General features: G+C 35.8%; 2 protein-coding genes across 3 annotated transcripts in view; both read right to left on the reverse strand.

Annotated features, from left to right (window-relative positions):
* The window catches only part of Rsbn1 (round spermatid basic protein 1), a 49,353-nt gene extending 40,892 nt beyond the window's left edge, over positions 1 to 8,461 (reverse strand). The window contains exons 1-2 of one of the 2 annotated variants that reach the window (XM_071618214.1): positions 7,756 to 8,461; positions 934 to 1,083 (exon numbers count right to left, since the gene is read on the reverse strand). In XM_071618214.1, coding sequence (XP_071474315.1) covers positions 934 to 1,083; positions 7,756 to 8,461 — 856 coding nt within the window. The remainder of the gene's footprint in view (positions 1 to 933; positions 1,084 to 7,755) is intronic. The other variant, XM_027940260.2, reaches the window with a different exon arrangement.
* Positions 8,462 to 10,617: 2,156 nt separating this feature from the next.
* Ptpn22 (protein tyrosine phosphatase non-receptor type 22) overlaps positions 10,618 to 21,426 on the reverse strand; it is a 53,228-nt gene continuing 42,419 nt past the window's right edge. The window contains exons 17-21 of the mRNA XM_027940239.2: positions 21,004 to 21,084; positions 20,542 to 20,657; positions 17,240 to 17,270; positions 13,029 to 13,106; positions 10,618 to 10,901 (exon numbers count right to left, since the gene is read on the reverse strand). Of these exons, the coding sequence (XP_027796040.1) occupies positions 10,837 to 10,901; positions 13,029 to 13,106; positions 17,240 to 17,270; positions 20,542 to 20,657; positions 21,004 to 21,084 (371 nt within the window). The 3' untranslated portion in view covers positions 10,618 to 10,836. The remainder of the gene's footprint in view (positions 10,902 to 13,028; positions 13,107 to 17,239; positions 17,271 to 20,541; positions 20,658 to 21,003; positions 21,085 to 21,426) is intronic.

Below are 21,426 nucleotides of genomic sequence, written 5' to 3' on the forward strand. Positions count from 1 at the left end.
TCACATATGCTAATGTTATCAATTATTAAACAGCATAATGTATTTAATATGACACTATTGAAAATTTTTTAATTAATGCAAAAAATTAGTTTTTCAATAACAAAACTTAAATCTACAATACCATTCATACACCTGAATTATACCTTAGAAAATATAGTACCTTCAGTTCCTAAAAATGATTGTTTTACAAAAGCAAAACAATTGGAATTGTTTACCCATTATTATTCATAATAAAGAAAAGAACTTAAATTTTTTTCTGAAAATATATTACTTTTTGTCTTCTTGGGAGTTCTTCCAGTTCTATATAAAAACCTAATAAAAAGAAAAAAAAAACACTCACTTTGAAGGCCAAATTTTTGTGAATCATTGTATTTTTTTTTTTCATTGCTTTACCCTACCCTCCTACCCTATTCTAATGTTTAGGAGTTGGGTAGGATTGAAACACTGTTCTACTACTTCTTTGACAGTAGGACCTTTTCCCCTGCCTTTCATTTAAGACTTTAATTTTTTAGAGCATTTTGAGGTTCTCAGCAAAACTGAGTAGAAGTTACAAAGATTTCCTATACATTCCTATACATGCACAGTTGTCGTCGTGTCATCGTCCCCCATCCACCAACTATCAACACTTCCTACCATAGTTACATCTTTATAGCACCTGAGTTCACAGTTGACATTAGGGTTCACCCTTGATGTGAGTTTGGACAAAGTACAATGACAGGGATTCATCATTACAGTATCATGCAAAGTAGTTTCACTGCCCTAAATATCCTGGGGTCTGCCTTTCATAACTCCCTCCACCTCATCAGTAGCAACCACTGTCCTTTTACTTTGCCTTTTTCAGAATGTAATTTAGCCAGAATCAAACAGTAAATAGCCTTTTCAGACTGGCTTCTTTCACTTAGTAATATGCATTTAAGATTAAGAATAATTTACTTGTTCTGATGCTCCGATGTCTGTACCACAGTTTATGTATCCATTCATCTACCAAAGGACATCTTGGTTGCTTCCAAGTTTTGGCAATTATGAATAAAGCTGCTATTGATCTCCATATGCAAGTTTTTGTGTGGACACACGTTTTCAACTCTGTTGGGTAAATACCAAGGAGTGGAACTGCTGGGTTAGGTAGTAAGAACATGTTTCATTTTGTAAGAAATCACCAAACTGTCCTCCAACATAGCCATACCATTTTGCATTTCTACCAATAATGAATGAGGCAGATAACCGTTTATGAATTAATAGCTTTGTACCTTGCTTCTCATTGGTAAAATGAAGGGGAAACATGGGCTGGAGATGTGGCTCAAGTGGTAACGCGCTTACCTGGCATGCGCGGGGCGCTGGGTTTGATCCTCAGCACCACATAAAATAAAATAAAATGTTGTGTCCACTGAAAAATAAATATTAAAAAATATTCTCTCTCTCTCTCTCTCCCCCTCTCTCTCCTCCTCTCTCTCTTAAAAAAAATGAAGGGGAAACAATATTTTCTTACAAAACTAATATGTAGAATAAATGAAAAATGCATTTAAAGTACTTGGCATAGTCCTAGAACATAACAAATACTCATTACATGTTAACTACTATATTTTTCACCCAAACAGATAAATTCTGGAGGCAGAGTGTGCTATTTAAGATAAAATCAGGTGCTTTACAGTTAGATTCAGGTTAATGTGTCAGCTCTACTGCTTATTAAGATCTCTGGGAAGCTCAAAAATATTTTAAACTTCAATTTTCTTATCATAAAATATTATTAATACTAGTGTCTAACTCAAGAGTTATTGTAAGGATTGAAGGAAACAGTAAATGTGAGGTCCTCATCATAGTATCTGACATAAAAAACCTTATCAGCTTGATTATCACAATCATAATAAAAGTATTAGGTAACACTCCTTAAAATAACTGGCTACAATTCTAGAAATTAGAGCTAGAAATTACTAGCTATAGCACAATATGGGATACCATAAGAAACACATAAAATGTAAGAAAATATCTCTAAAAGAAGATAGAAAACTATTGTTCACCAAGTGTCTGCTAGGGACCATGTATGTTATCTCATTTTAATCTGCCAATAAACTGGTGAAATGAACATAGAAATCCTTCTTCAGAGCAGGAAACAGTCTGAAACAAGAGGTATTTAATATATTAGATCACAAAGCCAGTAGGTGACAATCAAAATTCTCACCTAAATTCAAAATTCAAACCCTTCCAATACTACACACTAAACTATACTCTATTTCTTCCACCTCCTCTTGCGACCCCTCCCTTGGTGATAAATTAAATCATCCAGTAGGTACAATAAATGGACTTGAGGTGTATTAAGTATTACTTTACTTAACAAAATATTTTACTTACTAACCATTATATAATTTTTCATAATCACAAAGATGAGTTTTCACCCCTTACATAAAGTTATTTTTGTCTCTCTGGATGGACAGTAGAAATGTCAGTCCCTAAGGACATTGTTATGTTACCTGATAAATGAGATGATCTGCTTGTTCCTCATTATAATCCAAATTCTCCTCCATCCCTATCACCAAAAACAATCAATTGTTTCCAGATTCAAAACTCCTGTCAATGTCTTTTTGACACAAGTGCAAAAATTTCCATTAATTTCTGGCTTAGGAACACTATCCCTATGATAGCAGTTAGGTCATTGATAAAAGGTGAAAAACTATAATAAAGGAAGATTGACTTAGGGGTGCTATGTAAGCATCCTTATCATTTAATGGCACCAGTGAATAGAGCTAGGGAATAATCTCCCCTTCCTTTTCTTTCTAAAAATACACTAAAATATTAAAATCATAAATGTACTAACAAAGTATTTAAAAAGCATTACTTCTTTTGATTGTAAGGTTTTTTGTTTTGTTTAGTTGATGGACCTTTATTTTATTTATATATGTTGCTGAGATTCGAACCCAGTGCCTCACACATGCTACTCTACCACTGAGCTACAGCCCCAGCCCCTGTTCAATGCTTTTATAAGTAGTAATAAGGAGAGAAAGAAATTAAGGTTTCAGGGCTGGGGTTGTGGCTCAGCGGTAGAGCACTTGCCTCACATGCACAAGGCCCTGGGTTCGATCCTCAGCACCACGTAAAAATAAAATAAATAAGTGAAATAAAGGTATTGTGTCCAACTATAACTAAAAAATAAATATTTTTTAAAAAAAAAGAAATTAAGGTTTCAGACTTCAGCCTACTGCTCACTAAAAATAAAGACATTTTAATATCTCTTTGTTCACTTATCAATCTCAACATATTAAGGCAGAAAGGAAAAAGCCAACTGGACCATAAGTCAAAAAAAAAAACTGAGTTCAATATTCAGTTCTATCATTAGCTAAAAATTTCTAGCATGTTACTTCACCTCTTTAAAAATCACTTTACTTCCTTTTCTACAGGTAAAACAAGTTTACCACAGCATTTACAGGTTAAATTTTTGTTTCAACTATTTATGAACAACTCCCAATGTCTGGATTTGTAATTATCTACATATGAATTTGGATTGAGTGCTGCTGGGATAGTGTGCAGGATCACGTCTCTTAACTCAGTTCAGGGGCTGGCAAACTTTCTCGATAAAAAACCAGATAGCAGTCTTTGCAGGCCATATGGTCTCTGTGTCAACTACTCTACTCTGCTACTATGGTGCAAAAAACTGCCATAGACAATATGTATGAATGAAGAGAGCATGTTCCAATAAAGCTTAATTTCTGGACATTGAAATATTTCATGTTATTTTCACTTCATGAGGCTTTCTGCAACTATTTAAAAAGTAAAGAAAAACTCCTTCCTCACCGGTTATACAAAAACAGGCAGTAGAACTCACTTTTTATAAAAGCAATTTAATGGAAGAATTCAACAAAAGATACCAGAGCAACTGGATATTGATGGAAAAGAGAAAGAGAACCACAAACTAAACCTTACACCTGCACAAAACTAACTCCAACAGATCACAATTTAAAAGTTAAAATTATAAAACCTTGGGACTTTAGATGTGACACTGAAAACATTATTTATTAAGAAAAAAAATCAACAAATTGAACTTCAACAAAATTTAAAACTTTTGCTTGTTTTACTTTGTGAAATATATTGTTAAGATGATATAAAGACAAGCGACAGACTGGGAAAAAAATACTTGCAGATGATGTCATTGCCAAAGGACTTGGGCCTGTAATATACAGATTGCTCAATAAAAAAATTCTTAAAACACAATAGTAAAAAAATTCATTTAGAAATGGGCAAAAGACATAGATATTTTACTAATGAGGATATATAAATGGCAAATGATGACATGAAAAGCTGATTGATATCATTTTCCATGAGACCATGATGAAAAACCACCTCACATCTATTGAAAGTGCTAAAATAAAAACAGCTAAAACAATACCAGATATTGTCAAGAATGTGAAAAAACTTGATCTCTCATACAACATTAGTGGGAATGTAAACTAGTACACTCTAGAAAATAGAATGGTAATATGTTTAAAAAAAAAAAAAAAAGCTTACAATATGACCAAGCAATCACAATCCCCAGAGAAATGAAAATGTACTTCCATACAAGAATCTGAACATAATTGCTTGTAGAAGTTTTATTCATAAGAGGCCAAAACTAGGAACAACCAAAATGTCCTTCAATCAATAAATGATTCAATAGGGGAACGATGGTACATCCATACTGTGGAATACTATTTAGCAAGAAAAGTAGAACATTAATACACATACCACATAATGGATCTCACACCTGGTGAATCTCAAGATTATAATACTGTACGATTCCATTTATATAATATTCTTAATGACAAAAGTATCAAGATGAAGAACAGATTAATGATTGTCAGGGGTTAGAGAAAAGAGACAGAGGGAGTACCTAAAACTATACAGGTATAGCACAAGGAGAATCTTTCTGGAGGTGGAATGATTTTGTACCTTGACTACAGTGGTGGTTACACTAATCTACCCATGGTAAAAATGCACAGCACTACACACTGTACAAATAAATATCAATTTCCTGGTATTGGTATTATACAATAGTTATGTAAGATGTAACCACTGAAGGAAACTGGTGAAAGGTAAGGACCTCTCTGTGCTATTTTTGCAATTTCCTGTGAGTCCATAATTATCTCTAAGTGAAAAATTAAAATACTTTCTAAAAATATGATGATAAGCAAAAGGAAGACATAGCTCTATAAGTAATAAGTGTCTATTCACTCTCCTTCAAGGACCAGGCATTAAAAATAATAAAAGCCAGTTTTTAAATAAGTGCCTACCATGAGCCAAGCACTATTTTTAGTGCTTTCTATACACTACCCCATTTAATCCACAAAATCTTATAACGAAAATGCCACAACCCCACTTTACAAATGGGAAAACTGAGGTTGAAAAGAGGTTAAAATAATCTGTTCATGGTCACACTGTAAGTGGTAAGAGCCACAATTTAAACTCAGATTAACTCTAGAGGCATGTTTCCTGTACACGAAGGTAACCAAAAAAACATATGGGGACGTTGGGGGGACGGGACTACCAAACTCTGTGTAAGTCTGACATCAAACCAGTTTGTTTTCTCCCTCAGTTAAAATAGAATTTTCAGAACTTTTAAAATACCAATGCATGTCAGGAATCTAGAACACCTACATTATAATTTTTCCCACTCAGCCAAAAGTTAAAATATAAAATGGCCTAATCTTAACCCATCCTTCTTCTTACATATTGGCAAACTACAATTTTGAGAGCTGTACTATCCAAGTAGTGGTAGCTACCAGCCAAATGTGGCCAATTTTAAGATAAGAATTAAATAAATTTAAAAATTCAGTTTCTCAGTCACACTAGCTATATTTCAAGTCCGCTCAAGAGCCACACATGGTTACCATATTAGACAGCACAGAAAGAGAACATTTCCATCATCTGAGAAAGTTCTATTCATCAGTACTGGATTAGAGACTTGTTTTTGTTTGCTTTTTTAAAGCACATGGGATGCACGCAATGTTCAGAGAAGAACAACTTCATTGCAACCATAAAAGGGGGTAAGGTCAGATCTTTAAAGTCAGGTACTGCCTACAATGTTTAGGCACAAGGAAAAGATAAGTAAAGAAGTGTGTGGGGGTGGGGAGGAATAAGAGAAAGCAAAATCATGCAGCTTGGCAATAAAGCTGAACTAAGATTCAGGAGTGTGGGTTCTACTGCCTATTAGGCCAATAATTGATTTAATTATTTTTTTTTTAAATATTTGTGCTTGGTACTAATTAACCATGAATTAATTAGATAAGTCTCTTCACTATTTTGGGCCTTGGTTCCTTCTTCTATAACACAAATTTAGAACAAAAAATTGCTAAGATTCCCTTTAGCTCTGTATGGATAAACACACACACACACACACACACACACACACACACACAGGTGGGGAATAAGTAAAAGATCATTGCATATTGGTGGTGGAAACTGGCACTCCTGTCAACTTACCACAAGTTCTATGCCTGAAGATGAAATTTAGATACCACAAAATGAAGATTTAATTCTAGTCAATAAATCCTTATTAAACAATCATTTGAACCTAACCGCAGTATTTAGAAGTAGCACACAAAAAACTGGATAGCTCAAAGTTAAGCAAATATGTGGAAAGAATGCAAGACTTCCAACATTTTAGACTGAAAAACTGGCGCATTAACATCTAACATTTTTCAATTTTTGTATTGAAAAATTGGCTAATTAACATCATTAACATTCACATATAACCAAACTGGAGATATAACGGATTATGTAATCATATATTAAGTACAAACAAATGGCATAATCAAAAGCACACCTCATTTCTTCCACAAAGAATAAATAAATAATAAAAATAATAATAAATAAATAATAAAAAATAAATGCTACAGGTAATTAGGAAAAAGACACTAATTCTGGCCAACCTAATTTCTCTAGAACACACACTTAAATAGCCCTATATTTTCCAGGTTGAATATTCTTGAGGATTATTGGAATTACATAGATTCTCCAATTGTGCTATACAGAATAAAATACAACTGCAATTCTTGTCCCTTCTACCTACTACACACTTTCCTCTTTTCAGAAGTTCTATTGGTCCTATTTCCTAGGGTCAAATGGGAGAGAAAACCTTCCCCCAACCCCATCCCCATTCTAAGAATTAAAACAGCCAATTAAAAAAAAAAAAAGTTTAAGCGATGTTTACCTCTAAGTTAAAAAAAGAAAAGGAAACCGTGTTTGATTTTTTTTTTTTTTAACCTTGCAGAAGCTAAGGCAACCAGTGAGTTGTGTAACCTCTGTAAGAAATCAAACTCATTAAAGTCCCGAACCAGACCCGTGAGTATTTTGGAGCAGGAGGTAGTTTAAGGAAGGAAAAAAAAAAGAAAGAAAGAAAAAGAAAAAAAAAAGGTTTCCAGGAAGGAAAACAGGGAGAAGAGATTTTAGAGACAAGCCTTTACTTCAAAAAGGCAGTTTTTAGTTTTCCACCTATTAATCCAAAGCCAAGAACCGCGCGGCGCGGAAACCCTGCGGATTTTGAAAACAAACGTTGCGAGGGCTCCGGGGGATTGCGAAGGGGGCTGGTAACTGACAGCTCGGCCTCGGAGCGAGAAGCCTCAAGTAGGTCAAACCGTGACCACGGCCTGAAGTCCAGAGTCCAGCTCAGTGGGCTCAGGGCAGAAGAGCAGCAGGAGGGAATAAGGGTTAGGCGTCTTTCAATCCTAAAGGGGCGGGATACCAGAACCAAGGGACCTAGAACCCCAGCCCCAGCAGTTCGCCTGCTCTCACCTCTCTTGGGGGCCTTGATCAAAGGCACCCCTCCAGTCCTCTCGCCGTTTTCCTGCTTGTCCTTGTGCTTGAGATCGCCCGGAACGCAGGAGCTGGGGTCACCATCAGCGCCGCGGTGGTGATGGTGCTTGTGCCGCTCCTTGTGGCCCTTATGCTTGGGCCCGGCCGCGCTCACCGTCAGGGGCGAGAAGGTGAAGAGGGCCGAGGTGCCTGGGGCCGGGAGCGGAGCAGCGACAGCGGGCCCGGCGGGAGCCAGCGAAGGTGGCGGCGGAGGCGGCAGGAGCAGAGGCTCAACAGGGCCCTGGACGGTTGGGGCAGCATTCGTTGGCGGCAGCGGCCCGGGATGTTGGCGACTGCGACGCCGCCGGTGAGGGGGAGCGAGAGGGGGGTCCTGGCTCGGCCGCCCCCGCTTCTCCTGAGACCCCCCACTGCTTGCCCGGCGCTGCCGCTTCACTCCCCGCGGCGAGACCCCAGCTTGGGGTTTCTCCTTTCCCTCTTTGTCCGGCTCCTCCTGCGCCGCCACCGCCCGTACTACGCGCACTGCTCCGACCTGCGCAGCCATTTCACCCACAAACACACATTTAAATGGCCCGACCGCCCCCCCGTCCGTGTATCGCGCAAGCGCCGCCCGCGCACGGCCCGCTGGGCATTGGAGTCTCTCCCCCACCCTCCACTTGTCGGCCGCTCTTCGTGAGGAGCTGAACATGCCGGAAGCAGCAGTTCCCAGCGCTTCTCCGCAGGCCTCTCCAACCGAGCTTCTATTGTAAAGCGTCCTGGGCCGCGCAAAGCCTCGCGGGAGCGGTAGTTCCGCCGCGCCCCGCGCCCCGCGCCGCGTCCCCGGCTCTGTGAGTGGAGGAGCCGCAAGGGAGCGTGCGCCGAGTCACGCTTCGGGCTGCGACGCAACCGCCGCCAGCCGGCGAGTTGCCGCCAACCGCCTTAACGGCCCAAACAATGTTAGTGGCTTTCAGTGTGGCGGCGCGTTCACATTATCGTCTTCCTGTCCCTTTCGTCATTTGATACGGAGTAGGTGGTCTCCATAGTGACTTTTAAATTTCACATTTCTTTGATAACCTTTGTGAGATAAAAGAATCTCCGGCCTTTTACCCTTGACAAAACGAACGGGAAAAGAGGAGTTAGCACTTGTGTAAAAATGACGGCAGTTTTGTTCCCAAATGTAAAGGGGCTGCGAGTCGGAAGTGTTCGGGGGCATTTTCAGGGGCATTTGCTTTGGTTACTACGAAGGCAGGTGCACGAACCGCTTGGGAGCCGGGTGAGTGCGGTCCCCCCTCGCCACCAGCCGCAGCCCCGCGAATGCAGAAAAGGTAGAGTCCAGCATTTATTTTGAATATACCCCTACAGCTGGCGGGGGGGGGGGTGAAAATTAGAAAATTGTAACAAGATTTTCTTTTGAAGTCCTAGGTATTAAGTTGCACAAATTTGAAAAGTGTCTACCAGAGAACCCTCCAAAAATCGTCGCTGTTCATCAAGGGGCGGTTGTTGCTCAGAAATTCATTAAGAAACTCATCACTTGGGCATTTGCCTAAGATTCTTTGAATGTATGTGGTCCTTGACAACGATATTATTGGTTACAATGATGTACTCGGTAGATAAAATTACTGTGGTTTGATACCACCAATTCCTGGAAAATATTTGCTTCGGCTAAAAGAACACTAATGCATTGAAGTTAGTTTAAAAACAAAAAGTTTATTTTCTACCTATTGGGTACATTGTACTACAATACACAGGTAACAATGTATCCTTCAGTTTGCCCTATAATTAGCCTTGTTAATGAAAAATATTAAGAGCAAATGATATGTAATACTGTTTCTAAAAGTTAAACTTTTTTAAAACAAGAGGTTACGTCATTAGGGAAAGTACGAGGACTCCTTTGTAATAATAATGATCTTCTAACTTATTGGCTACATAAAATTAGGTTTGAAATACCACATTTTGTTAAGACAACTCCATGTTTATACAGAAATTTAAACTATCAGTACCTTTGGTTGGATATAAATTGCAAATATTTATATAGAATATTTTATATGAAGATGTTAACAAAAGATAGCTATTTCATTGATTACTTTTCTAGGACTGGGAATTGAGTAACTTTGGTTAAAATTTACCCCAATGTACATTATATAATGTCTTGTTAGTTGGTAAAGCCAATGTTAAAAAATGAGTATTATTATTTGCACATTTTATTCTCTTAAATATAACTTCTTACTACTCTGCTTTCCCACAATATTTGGGAAGATATGTGAAGAATAATCCATTTAGGTAAAAATAACTCCCCCAAAATAGTTATTGTCAGAAGCAGTAGTTTTGTACAACTGCAAGGTCAGATTTTTTTTTAACTTCTTTTTTTTCTTTTATACTAAACTCTGACAGTGTAAAACTTCAATTGAGGTCTGGTTCTTACAAACCTCTTAAATTTACATTTATGCTAGGTGAGGTGGTGTGTACCTATAGTGCCATCACTGGAGAGCTGGGTGGTAAGAGCACTTGAGACCAGGCAGAGCAGCATAGCAAAACTCAGACTCAAGAATACCCAAAACAGACAGCCTTGGTGGTGCAGGTCTGTAATCCCAGTGTCTCTGTAGGCTGAGGCAAGAAGATCCGGAGTTCAAAGCCAGACTCAGCAACCTATCAAGGCCCTGAGCAACTCAGCAAGTCTCTGTCTCTAAATAAAATATAAAAAGGGTTTGGGATGTGGCTCAGTGTTTAAGCACCCCTGAGTTCAATCCCCAGTACCAACAAAAGAAACCCCCAAACAAAAAATGTGCATTTAAATAGGATAACTTCCAAAAATGAAAAAGAAATCCATTTTAAATTTTTTCATATAGCATTCTCTACAACATAAGCTTAAATCACAACCTTTTATTTGCAGTTTCCCATCCAATGTAAGATATGAAAATACAAAATTGCTGGCATTTTTTTTTTCATATTGCTTTTCTGTTAAAAACCACTAACACATTAGCATATCTTCATTTTTTAATATTATGAATATTTAGCATTTATTTTAGCTAGTGTATTCCAGTAGTTTTATTGCAGATGCAGTCTATATTATAAATTCAGAGTTTATCAAATGTTCCAAGTTGGTGGTGGGTTCCTTGGTCCTTTGGGTTTTAAAAAACGATTTGCAAAACCTGGAAACGAAAATAAAATGGAATGAAATGGATTTTTTTTAATAGAAAGATAAATTTTAGACTATTATATGCAGATTCATGGATTATTTTCAAAGGGTGAAACAGCATCTGAGCAATTTAATGATAGATTATAAGAGCATTATAGTAACTAAAGCTTAAGTGATAACAATAGAATACTTTTTTAAATTTTTTATTTTATTTTTGTGGTGCTGGGATTTGAACCCCAGGGTCTTATTATATGTTAGACAAGTGCTCTACCCACTGATATACACACCCAACCCAAATATTCATATTTTAAATGTGTAGAGCACATTTAGTATGTAAATTTAATAATAGTAATAATTGAATAAAGAACCCTGGTTAAAATAGCCTTTGATAATTTAGTGCATAATAGCATTTATCTAAATTCACTCCCCCTACTACCACAAAGAAGAAGGATGAGGAAATCTTTCAAAGAATCAAAGCTACTGAGGAAGGAGGGAAGGGAAAGAGAAGTTAGTGGGGAAGGGAACTAACCAAACTATATTGTTATACAGTGTGTGTTACAAATATGTAGCAACAAATTCCAGTATTATAATGCATCAATAAAAAAGTTGAAAAAAAGAATGAAGGCTACTTCTTGATGCTTTCAAAAGATTTTTAGGTTGATAACGTTCTTTATCCCTTGTAATATTGTCTTTTCTTTGATGGTGGTATATTTTCAAGGTATCGTAGCACTTAGCAACTTTAAGTGCTTAAATTGAAAATGAAAGGTTTGGAATACAGAGAGAACAAATAATAGAAAATTCAGATATTCCTGAACTTTTAATTTCATCATCTTACTTAATAACTACTCATAAGTTACCTAAACCTAAAACAAAAACTATATCAGAACTAGAAGAGTAGAGATGGAGAAAAGAAGATTTAAAAAAAAAAGGAAGGAAACCACTAAAAATTATGCAGTGATTTAAAATATTGGAGAGGAATGCACAGCCTACTTGATGTACATTTTACTCTGATAACAAGAAAAATGATTCAGGTTAAGTAGCTGCACATAATAGTCAAAATCATCTCATCAATAAATCTTGACTGTAACTCAAGTAGGTTGGGAATAAAAGGATGTGTTTCCTGACCACTTCAAGTATCTTAAATTTCAGTGATTATATATATATATATATATATATATATATATATATATATATATATATATATATTATATATATGTATGTAATTCAGTCTCTTTCACTGGTCAGTTCTCAATAGTGTTGAGAAGCCTTTTTCTCTTTTTTTTCCCTGCATGTGAGTCATTTCAGGAAAAATAAACCACAATTTTGAGTAGCATATCCGTATAATTTTATTGCCTCTTATAAAAGGTAGCAAAGAAAAATACATGCTGCTTTTCAAATAGGTAAATTATTCAAATCTAGGCATATTTGAAAAGAAGCACAGACTGTGTTGTAAAGTTAGGTGGACCTTAAGTTACTCAAGTGGGATCACTAATTTAAAGAAAAGAAATAGAAAACATTTATGTCCCAGGCAAAGTTGGGTGCCTCTTCCATAGTTTATTCAATATTCTAAATGAATGTTTTCAACTAAATTATTTTGTACAACCATAACTTGTTAAAAGTATAATATTTTAAACTAGATAAAACTTAATAGCCAAAAAGCAGCTCCAGAGATTCTAATTAAAATATTTTCTCTAAGTGAGATAGGGGCCATAACCCAGGTGCTGCTTCTGCACCAAAATCTTTCTCTGCTTCTTCCTCAGAAATAAAATTACATTGTGTAGGGCTGTGGCTGTGGCTCAGTAGCAGAGCACTTGCCTTGCAGTGTGGGGCACTGGGTTCAATCCTTAGCACCACATAAAAAAATGTTATGTCCATCTATAACTAAAAATAATTTCTTAAAAAGTTACACTGTATATATCTGCTCAGCAATATTAATACTTGCCAGTCTCTTATAATTTAGTTATGTCACATCTAAGTTCTCTTCAAAGGAATATGAGCTGACATGATATTGCTACATAAAGCCAGTGTCTTAAGACCAGAAGAGGAAGAAGAAACCACATCTCTTGGTATTTGAAGTTGTTTCATACTATACATGAATAATTTACAAGATTTTTAAAAACTGCTGTAAAATAGCACATACCAAAATTCAGAAAGGAGCTTGAGTTATTTGGCTGAATAGATTCTGCAGGCTTGCTTGGTGGGGAAGAACTACAGATATCTGTAATGAAAAGAAAAAACACAAGGGAAAGAATGAAGATAGATTACTATTTATCAAAGTGCATATTGTTGAGATTAAACATTTCTTCCAGAGTAACCAGCACTTCCAAATAAATACATCGGCATCAAATGTTAAAATATAGATGTTTATAGATAAGTTGACATTATAATCTCGTTTATGTGATGTTTCTTTTTTTAAAAAGGGTTTTTTTTGTTTTGTTTTGCATAACACTATTTAGTAAAGCCCAATACTAAGGGAAATTACCAAAGGAATAAGAACCATCATATATAATTAATCAATTTCTTGGGAGATTCAGATTTTTGTCTTTGAACTTCCATCTTATTTTATATACTCTTAGTACACTCCTAGATATCCACATTAATTTATGGCAAGTCTGATTTTTCTTAACATTATCCTCTATTCCTGGAATCTCTTTCACTGTTCACTCCACTTTCCAGCCTACTTTTTTCCCACCATAGATAATTCTAATTTAGGTTCATAGTCTTCCACAAGCACTGTTGTGCAGCTTTGTTTTGCTATTTTAGTTACTTATATGTAGGCTTAAAAATATAATTGTCTTCCCAGAACTTCAATATGTACATGTATCAGTTTCTACCCAGTTTTGAAAACAATCCAGTGAAAATTTTGCTCCACATTTTGCATATGCACTGTCTTACAGTGAAAAAGGGTAATTCAAGGTTTGTGTATACTTTCTGACAAAGAGTATATAAATGGAAAAAAATTATTAATTTTTTTTTTGTTTTCAACACTTCAAAATGCAATGCAAAAAGTGTTTGCACATACATAAATAATACTAGGATTCTAGAAACACCTTGCCCTTTTGAGACATACTAGAATACAAATTACTGGAATATATAGTAGATTTCAATCATATTCAGTTAACTAATACTTAACTATCTCAAACATTGGCACTAAGAATAGACATAAGGTGAGGAAGTTCAGGAGATATTAGTAATCTGTAGATTTGCATGTAAACTCAGAGATGTAAACATCCCTCAGAAAGAAAAAAAAACTATCCCAAAGGGAAATATTGATTTATTACAAAAGAGGCAAAGATTCTGCATGTGTCTATTAGAGTGAACTAGCTTATCTAAGGTATTTTTATGGTATCTGCCCTACATGCATTCCCTCTTCTGAAAATAGAACTGAATTTTCCTTTTCATCCTTCCCTAATTTTCAGTTTTCTACATTTCTGGTGAACTGATTCTATTTTTAGATCAATGAAATGACTAATAACTAGGTTCCATTTTCATTGTTTTGTACTTGGTACATTAGCATGGTCATACCAGATTTGTAGGTCTGATCTCTCTCCTGATTAATCAGTGTCCACGTGTAACAACTGTTAAATATCAGATAGGATGTTGTTCTGCCTAATATTGAATATATTGGTAAGAACTGATTCAGGAATGGGCAAATGGACCAAGCCAAGACAATCAGACCCAATTAGCACTGGTCATCAGACTGTTGCTTGAGCAACCCAGAAAGGGCTAATCTTTTTCTTTTTCTTTTATTATTTTCTTTTTTCTGACACAAGCCTAAAGCCACATGGTAAAATCCTGCCTATGAGTATGCTATCACAGAATGAAACAAATCTGCGAGTTATGGAATGAGAAATTATGTTCTGATTATATCATTCAAACCCGTGGTTAAAAGCCAATTCTGCTTTAATCAGCTCAAGTTGGGTTTTCTGTCACTTGCAACTATATTTCTTTTCTTCTTTTGTACCGGGTATTGAACCCAGGACATTCTAATATAACCTATAAAAATCTAACTACTTCTCCCCTGTCTTTCCATCATTCCTGACTTAACCTTACTTTTCTCTCTTCTTTCCTTACTGCTCTGCTGCTCTGATGGCTTCATTTGAGTTCCTACAGCATACAAAACTCTCACACCTCAGTTTGTACATAATGTTCTCTGTATCTAGAGTCATCTCCCCATTCTTTGCCTGGCTAGCTGTTCCTTCATGTCTCAGATTCAACTGTCATTTCCTTAGAAAGTACTAAATCCTGGGCCACCTCTTCTAAAGTGGATCCCCTGTGTTTTTCTCTCTATAATTCTTTTGTTTTCCTTCATAGCATTTATCACAATATGTTTTGTACACATTTGTGAATTCACTTGTTTGATATCTGAATCCCTCACTAAACTTAAATTCTAAAAAAAGTCCAGGTCTGGGGATGTGGCTCAAGCCGTATCGTGCTCGCTTGGCATGTGTGCAGCCCGGATTTGATCCTCAGCACCACATACAAACAACAATGTTGTGTCCGCCAAAAACCAAAAAATAAATATTAAAAAAAATTCATTCTCTCTCTCTCTCTCTCTCTCTCTCTCTCTCTCTCTCAAAAAAAAAAAAAAAAGTCTCTCTCCAAAAAATAAATAAATAAATAAATAAAGTCCAACAGCTGATATCTGGTCTATTCACCATCATATAACAAGTGCCATGCATAATGCCTGGCTCACAGTAGGTGCTTAAAAAAATACTTGTTGAATGAATGAATGATAACTTAGATAACATAGCATAACAGATGAAAAGTGCTTATTTCATTAAAAGCTTTACAGATCGGATGGTAAGAGATAGCAAGTCTAGGGAGAAACAGGGAATTCTGGAGTCACCAAACATCTAGAGGTGTGGAGGACACATACACGAGTATAGGTGGGTAAATCTAAAATTTTCAGAATCAATTTGGGGGCTAGATATTGTTCTTCACTTAAGGGCAAAAGATTACAGGATCAAGGTAGTTAAAAAATGGAAATACAGCCCAGCCTACATCCAGAGAATGACCTAGGAGCTCTTACTTAGAAATAAGACTCAGTCTCTAAAGAGTCCCACCATATCCTGAAGCTGTGCCAACATAAATCTACCTAGAGTCTGTGCTTTCTTTATTGATATCCCTATACAGTGTTAGATCTTGAAAAAGAAAATTGGGTGTTTCATAAGCTAAGCAGATCAAATCCATCTTTGGTTGACTGCTCAATTCATTAATTTCTTGGCTCTTGGCTCTTTAATTTCTCCTGTTTTCTACCAGAATTTCCTCTTTTATATTCAAAAATACCCCTATGGGTTTTATGCTAATTGAAATATTTAAATTCTCTTTTGAATGATGAGGAGAATGATGATATATTTTATAACCTCTCTTTAGCCATCATGGTTCGTAAGAAATCAGTTCATTTTAGACGTCCACTATGATGCCAAATGATAACTATCAACAATCTGTAGTCTGTAGCTAGTACAAACTCAGAAGAATAAAGTAATATTCCACTATAACTTTCTTACTTAGTCTATACTTTAAATCAAGTTTTCTCAGTGCTCTTTGTCCCTCCCTATAGCACTATCAACTATTTATTCCTTCATGACTAACTGAATTTGTAGGAGGTATATCATCATGTTTTATATACTTTGTAAATAGGATTTTTAAGATAATGTCCCAAAGTTTCAAGAGTCTGAGTTTTATTTTCATTACAACATAGTGAAAATAGTAAGCAACAGACTTTTCCTGCTAATAATACTTGATAAAAATGGAAATGTGTCAATGCTTTGCTTATTTCATTAAATCAACACATTTATTTCACAATATGCTTTGCTGTGACTATTTTCAAAAAAGTTAGACTCCTGGAAGTTTTAAATAACACATTTGTATGACAGCATCTCAAGATGGGTAAAACATTGTACTGCTGGGTACTATGGTGCTCACCTATAATCCTGCCAGCCTGTGAGGCTGAGGCCAGAGGATCCCAAGTTCAAAGCCAGCCTCAGCAACTTAGTAAGGCCCTAAACAACTTAGAGAGACCCTCTCTTAAAATAAAAAGTTCTAGAGATGTTACTCAGTGGTAAAGCGCCTCTGGGTTCAATCCCTGGGACCAAAAACAAACAAACATTGTACTAATTATTATCCTATTAACAAAAAACATTTGGTCCCCTTACTCCCTGTCCAATGTTAACATTGTGGAACCCAGCATAGTACAAGGTGCAGAGGTGACTGCTCTGATCCATAAGACTCTGCAGAGGCTCTGTTTTAGGAATGATAGTATTCATTTTTTCCACAAGGAGGCTATATAAAGAAAATTACATAATCGTAAATGATAGATATTGTAAAAAATAATACACAGAAACTTACTCTTTTTCATGTTTCTCAAAATTTTCAAACTCTACAAAAGTGAAGAAAGGAAAAAGGTTAGTTTGTTTCCCTATAAAAAATCAAAATATTTTAACAAATAGAAATATAAATTTAAGTACAAAGGATTAATTTCCTTAAAAACAACCATGAAAAATGCATAATTTTTTATCTTTCCATTTTTAATTCAGTGTACAATTTCCACTTGATTATATCTTGCTATTTTTACCATATAAGTATCCATACCACAAATTTAGAAATAATGCTATTAGAATGTCATGAGTAAAAATGAAGTTTCCACTTCTCTCATTTATTAGGAGCATTCCAGAACCCACAATGACTTCTGCATATAGCACTGATAACCTTTCCCATTCCAGCCAAGAATTTTTCCAGCCAATCATGTTTTATTATATTCAGTTTACTTAGGCCCACTCCCTTACTGTAACTATGATACTTCCTTCTCACCATTCAGCCAGCCCTTGTCCTTGGTCAGCCTCCTTTATAGAGGCATCTTCTTCAGGAACCCACCCAAATTTCTTTTTTATTCCACATTTCCTTGCATGTATGTTTTTAATCTGCTCCATTCTTACTTTATTGTTCTTAATATTTCATATAGGTATCACATAGTTATTCTGTCTAATAACCATACAGGCAAGTGTTATTATTTCTCTAATACCTAAGAGAACCACAATCTTCCATATAATAGATAATTAAGAAATTATTTTTTTGGAAATTTTTAGATTTTTAATAACTGATTTACCAGGCACAATGGTGCACACCTGTAATCCCACCAGCTTGGGAGGCTGAAGCAGGAGGATCTCAGAGTTCCGGGAGGCTGAAGCAGGAGGATCTCAGAGTTCAAAGCTAGCCTCAGCAATGGAGAGACACTAAGCAACTCAGTGAGACCCTGTCTCTAAATAAATACAAAATAGAGCTGGGGATGTAGCCCAGTAGTTGAGTGCCCTGAGTTCAATCCCCAGTACCTGTGGGGGCGGGGGAAGTAATTTATTTATGAATCAAAAATTTTAGTGAAAATGTTCCCATTCAAACTGGGCATGGTGGCACATACCTATAATAACATCTACTCAGGAGGCCAAGGCAGGGGGATCACAAGTTTGAGTCCAGCCTGGGCAATTTAACAACAAAAAAAATACAGGATGGGGAGGTAGCCCAATGGTAGAGTACTTGCCTCGTATCTGAGAGGCCATGGGTTTAATCACAAGTTCCACTAAATAAATAAGCTCCCATCATTGTCCTCCATCTACCTAGTTTCTAATGCTCCCCCTGCCCCATAGTAGTAGTTAGTTTGTTATATGTCCTTCCAGAGTTACTTAATGGATATACAAGTAAACTTATAGATAAATCACATTTCCCCCTTTTAAGCAAAAGTAAGTATTTTTAAGAATATTGAGAGTCTTCATTCTTTTTTTAGCTACATAGTATTCTAGTGTGTGTGTGTGTGTGTGTGTGTGTGTGTGTGTATATATATATATATATATATATATATATATATATATATAATGATTAACATTTGTGATGTTTCCAGTCATTTGCTTATAAATAATGCTGAAATCAATACTTGGTATACATACAATTTCATGTGCATGTAAGCATTTGTGTAGGAATTTATTCCTAGAAGTGAAATTGTTAGGTCAAAGGATATATGTATTTGTAATTTTTATATTACTAATTACCCTCTACATAAATTGTACCATTTCATACTCTCACCAGCAAAATAGGTGTATGCTTATTTCCCCATAGCATCCCTAACATAGATTATAGTCAAACTTTTGGAATTTGCCACTCTGATAGATTAAAAGCAACATTTTTTCATTTGTGACTTTTTTTCTCTTATTGTGGATGAGGTTGAGAATATCAGATGTTTAAAGGGCAGAACATACTTCATTTGTTTTCTTTTTTTTTTAAAGAGAGAGAGAGAGAATTTTTTAATATTTATTTTTTAGTTTTCGGTGTGCACAACATCTTTGTATGTGGTGCTGAGGATCGAACCCGGGCTGCACGCATGCCAGGTGAGAGCGCTACCGCTTGAGCCACATCCCCAGCCCTTCATTTGTTTTCTTTGAAATATCTGAGCATGTATTTTTTACCCATTTTTATTTTAGGGTTATTATTCTCTGTTAATTTCTAGCAACTCTTTTTTTAATATTTATTTTTTAGTTGTAGTTGGACACAATACCTTTATTTATTTATTTTTATGCGGGTGCTCTGGGTTGAACCCAGGGCCTCACACATGCTAGGCAAGCACTATTGCTGAGCCACAACCCCAGCCGTTTAGCAACTCTTTTTTTTTTTTTTTTAAACTATAAACTAACTTTTTTTTTTTTAACTATAAACTATTAAAAAAAAAAAAAAACCTTTATGGGCTTTATGCCAGTTGCAAGAATATTTTTCTCCAATTTGTTCTTTGTTTTTTGTTTTTAAGGTGATTTTTTGGGGGGAGACAATGCAGAATTTTGTGTTTTATTTGGTTGAATTTATATGTCTTTTTCTTCATAGCTTCTGGCTTATTAATCCCAATTATAAAGGTCATTAATACTCCAGGAATCTTTCCAAGGAATCTTTCCAAGTTATTTTTTTAAGTACCTCTATAAGTTGGGAGTTTTGTGTTTATTTGCTTGCTTGCTTACTTGTTTTTTAAAATTTAAATCCTTTAGCAATCTAGAATTTATTCTGGTGTAGATGGGAGTTATATATCCTGCCTTTTTTTCCCCTAGGTAGTTGTTTATTTATTTAATGCAACCACAATTATTAAACCATCCATCCTTATCCTCTGATTTGGGATATGCCTTCATCACAGACTAATTCCTACATATATCTTTATCTATTCTCTTCCTATTCTGTTGGTGGTTCTTTTCATACACCAATATCAGACTATTTCAATTACTGAGACCTTACAATATTTTAATATCTAGTAAGGATACTCTCCTTTCATTATATTTATTTGTTTATTTATTTCCTTGCTTGCTTATCTGCAGTTTTCTGGCTATTCTTGGTTTTCCTTCCTCTACCCATATGAACTTTAGAATCAGTTTGTCTAGTTCCAGTAGTAAAGAAGTTGGTAGTTTCATTAAGCATCTCTTAAATTTATTAATCAGCCTTAGGGAGAAATAAATTCTCAAAGAGTTTTTTTTCTTCATTTTGGCTTCTGTTAATTTTGATTATCGTGAGTTAAACAGTTTTAGTAAAGAGGTTTAATCTAATTTTCTATCTAAATGCTGGGGAAGAGAGAAACCTTTAGTAAGGAAAGCTTCTGGCATGTTTCCTAAATCTCCAATCTTCTTTACCTTACTCCTTGTGAAGCTTTTTCCTGAAGTCTTCAATGTTTGTTTTGAAGATGTTGAATTTTTCATTGTTTCAGGACAGCTAGTAGCATAAGTTTCTACAGATTTGGCCTGCATACCTTGAACAAAGATAAAAGGGGGGAAAATGTTTTGTTGCATAGTTTCTTAAGCTTTTAGGATATACATAGATATATATTCAGATATACTCAGTAATTCTTGACTTTCTTTGGCTTTATTTTTACTATACATTGTGGGCTTTAGAAAATGTGTTCTTTTAGCTCAGTGGAAGAGCATCTGCCTACCCTGCATGAGGCAACTGGGTTTGATACCCAGCACTGCAGAAAAAAAGAATATTTATTCCTTTATCTTATTTAATCATTCTTTGTTGTTTTCCATTTGGTCTTTATTAACCTTTTAACATTCTCACTTTTATAACTTTTTTGGAAAGAAAGTACTGCAACTTACAATCTTCATCAGCAAGAAAGAAGGATTCTAAGGTTCTTTCTGGGAGTGGAGGTGGTGAGGGAGAAGAATCTTGATGGAAATCTATAATGAGAAAAGTATACAACAAAACAAAACTATCAGCTAAAAGTCTTAATGTCCAGACCTTTTTGGCTAAGCCAGGCACAGGCACGGTGGCACATGCCTGTATTCCCCACAGCTCAGGAGGCTGAGGCAGGAGGAGCGTAAATTCAAAGCCAGCCTCAGAAAAAGCAAAGTGCTAAGCAACTCAGTGAGACCCTATCTCTAAATAAAATACAAAATAGGGCTGGGGATGGGCTCAGTGATCCAGTGCCCCTGAGTTCAATTCCCTGTACCCACCCCCACAAAAAAGAAAGACTTTTGGCTTTGTTTAACTTTTATAATTAATTTTATAATTAATTAACC

The sequence above is a fragment of the Marmota flaviventris genome, chromosome 10 (genome assembly GCF_047511675.1).
Source record: "Marmota flaviventris isolate mMarFla1 chromosome 10, mMarFla1.hap1, whole genome shotgun sequence".
Taxonomy (NCBI): Eukaryota; Metazoa; Chordata; class Mammalia; order Rodentia; family Sciuridae; genus Marmota; species Marmota flaviventris.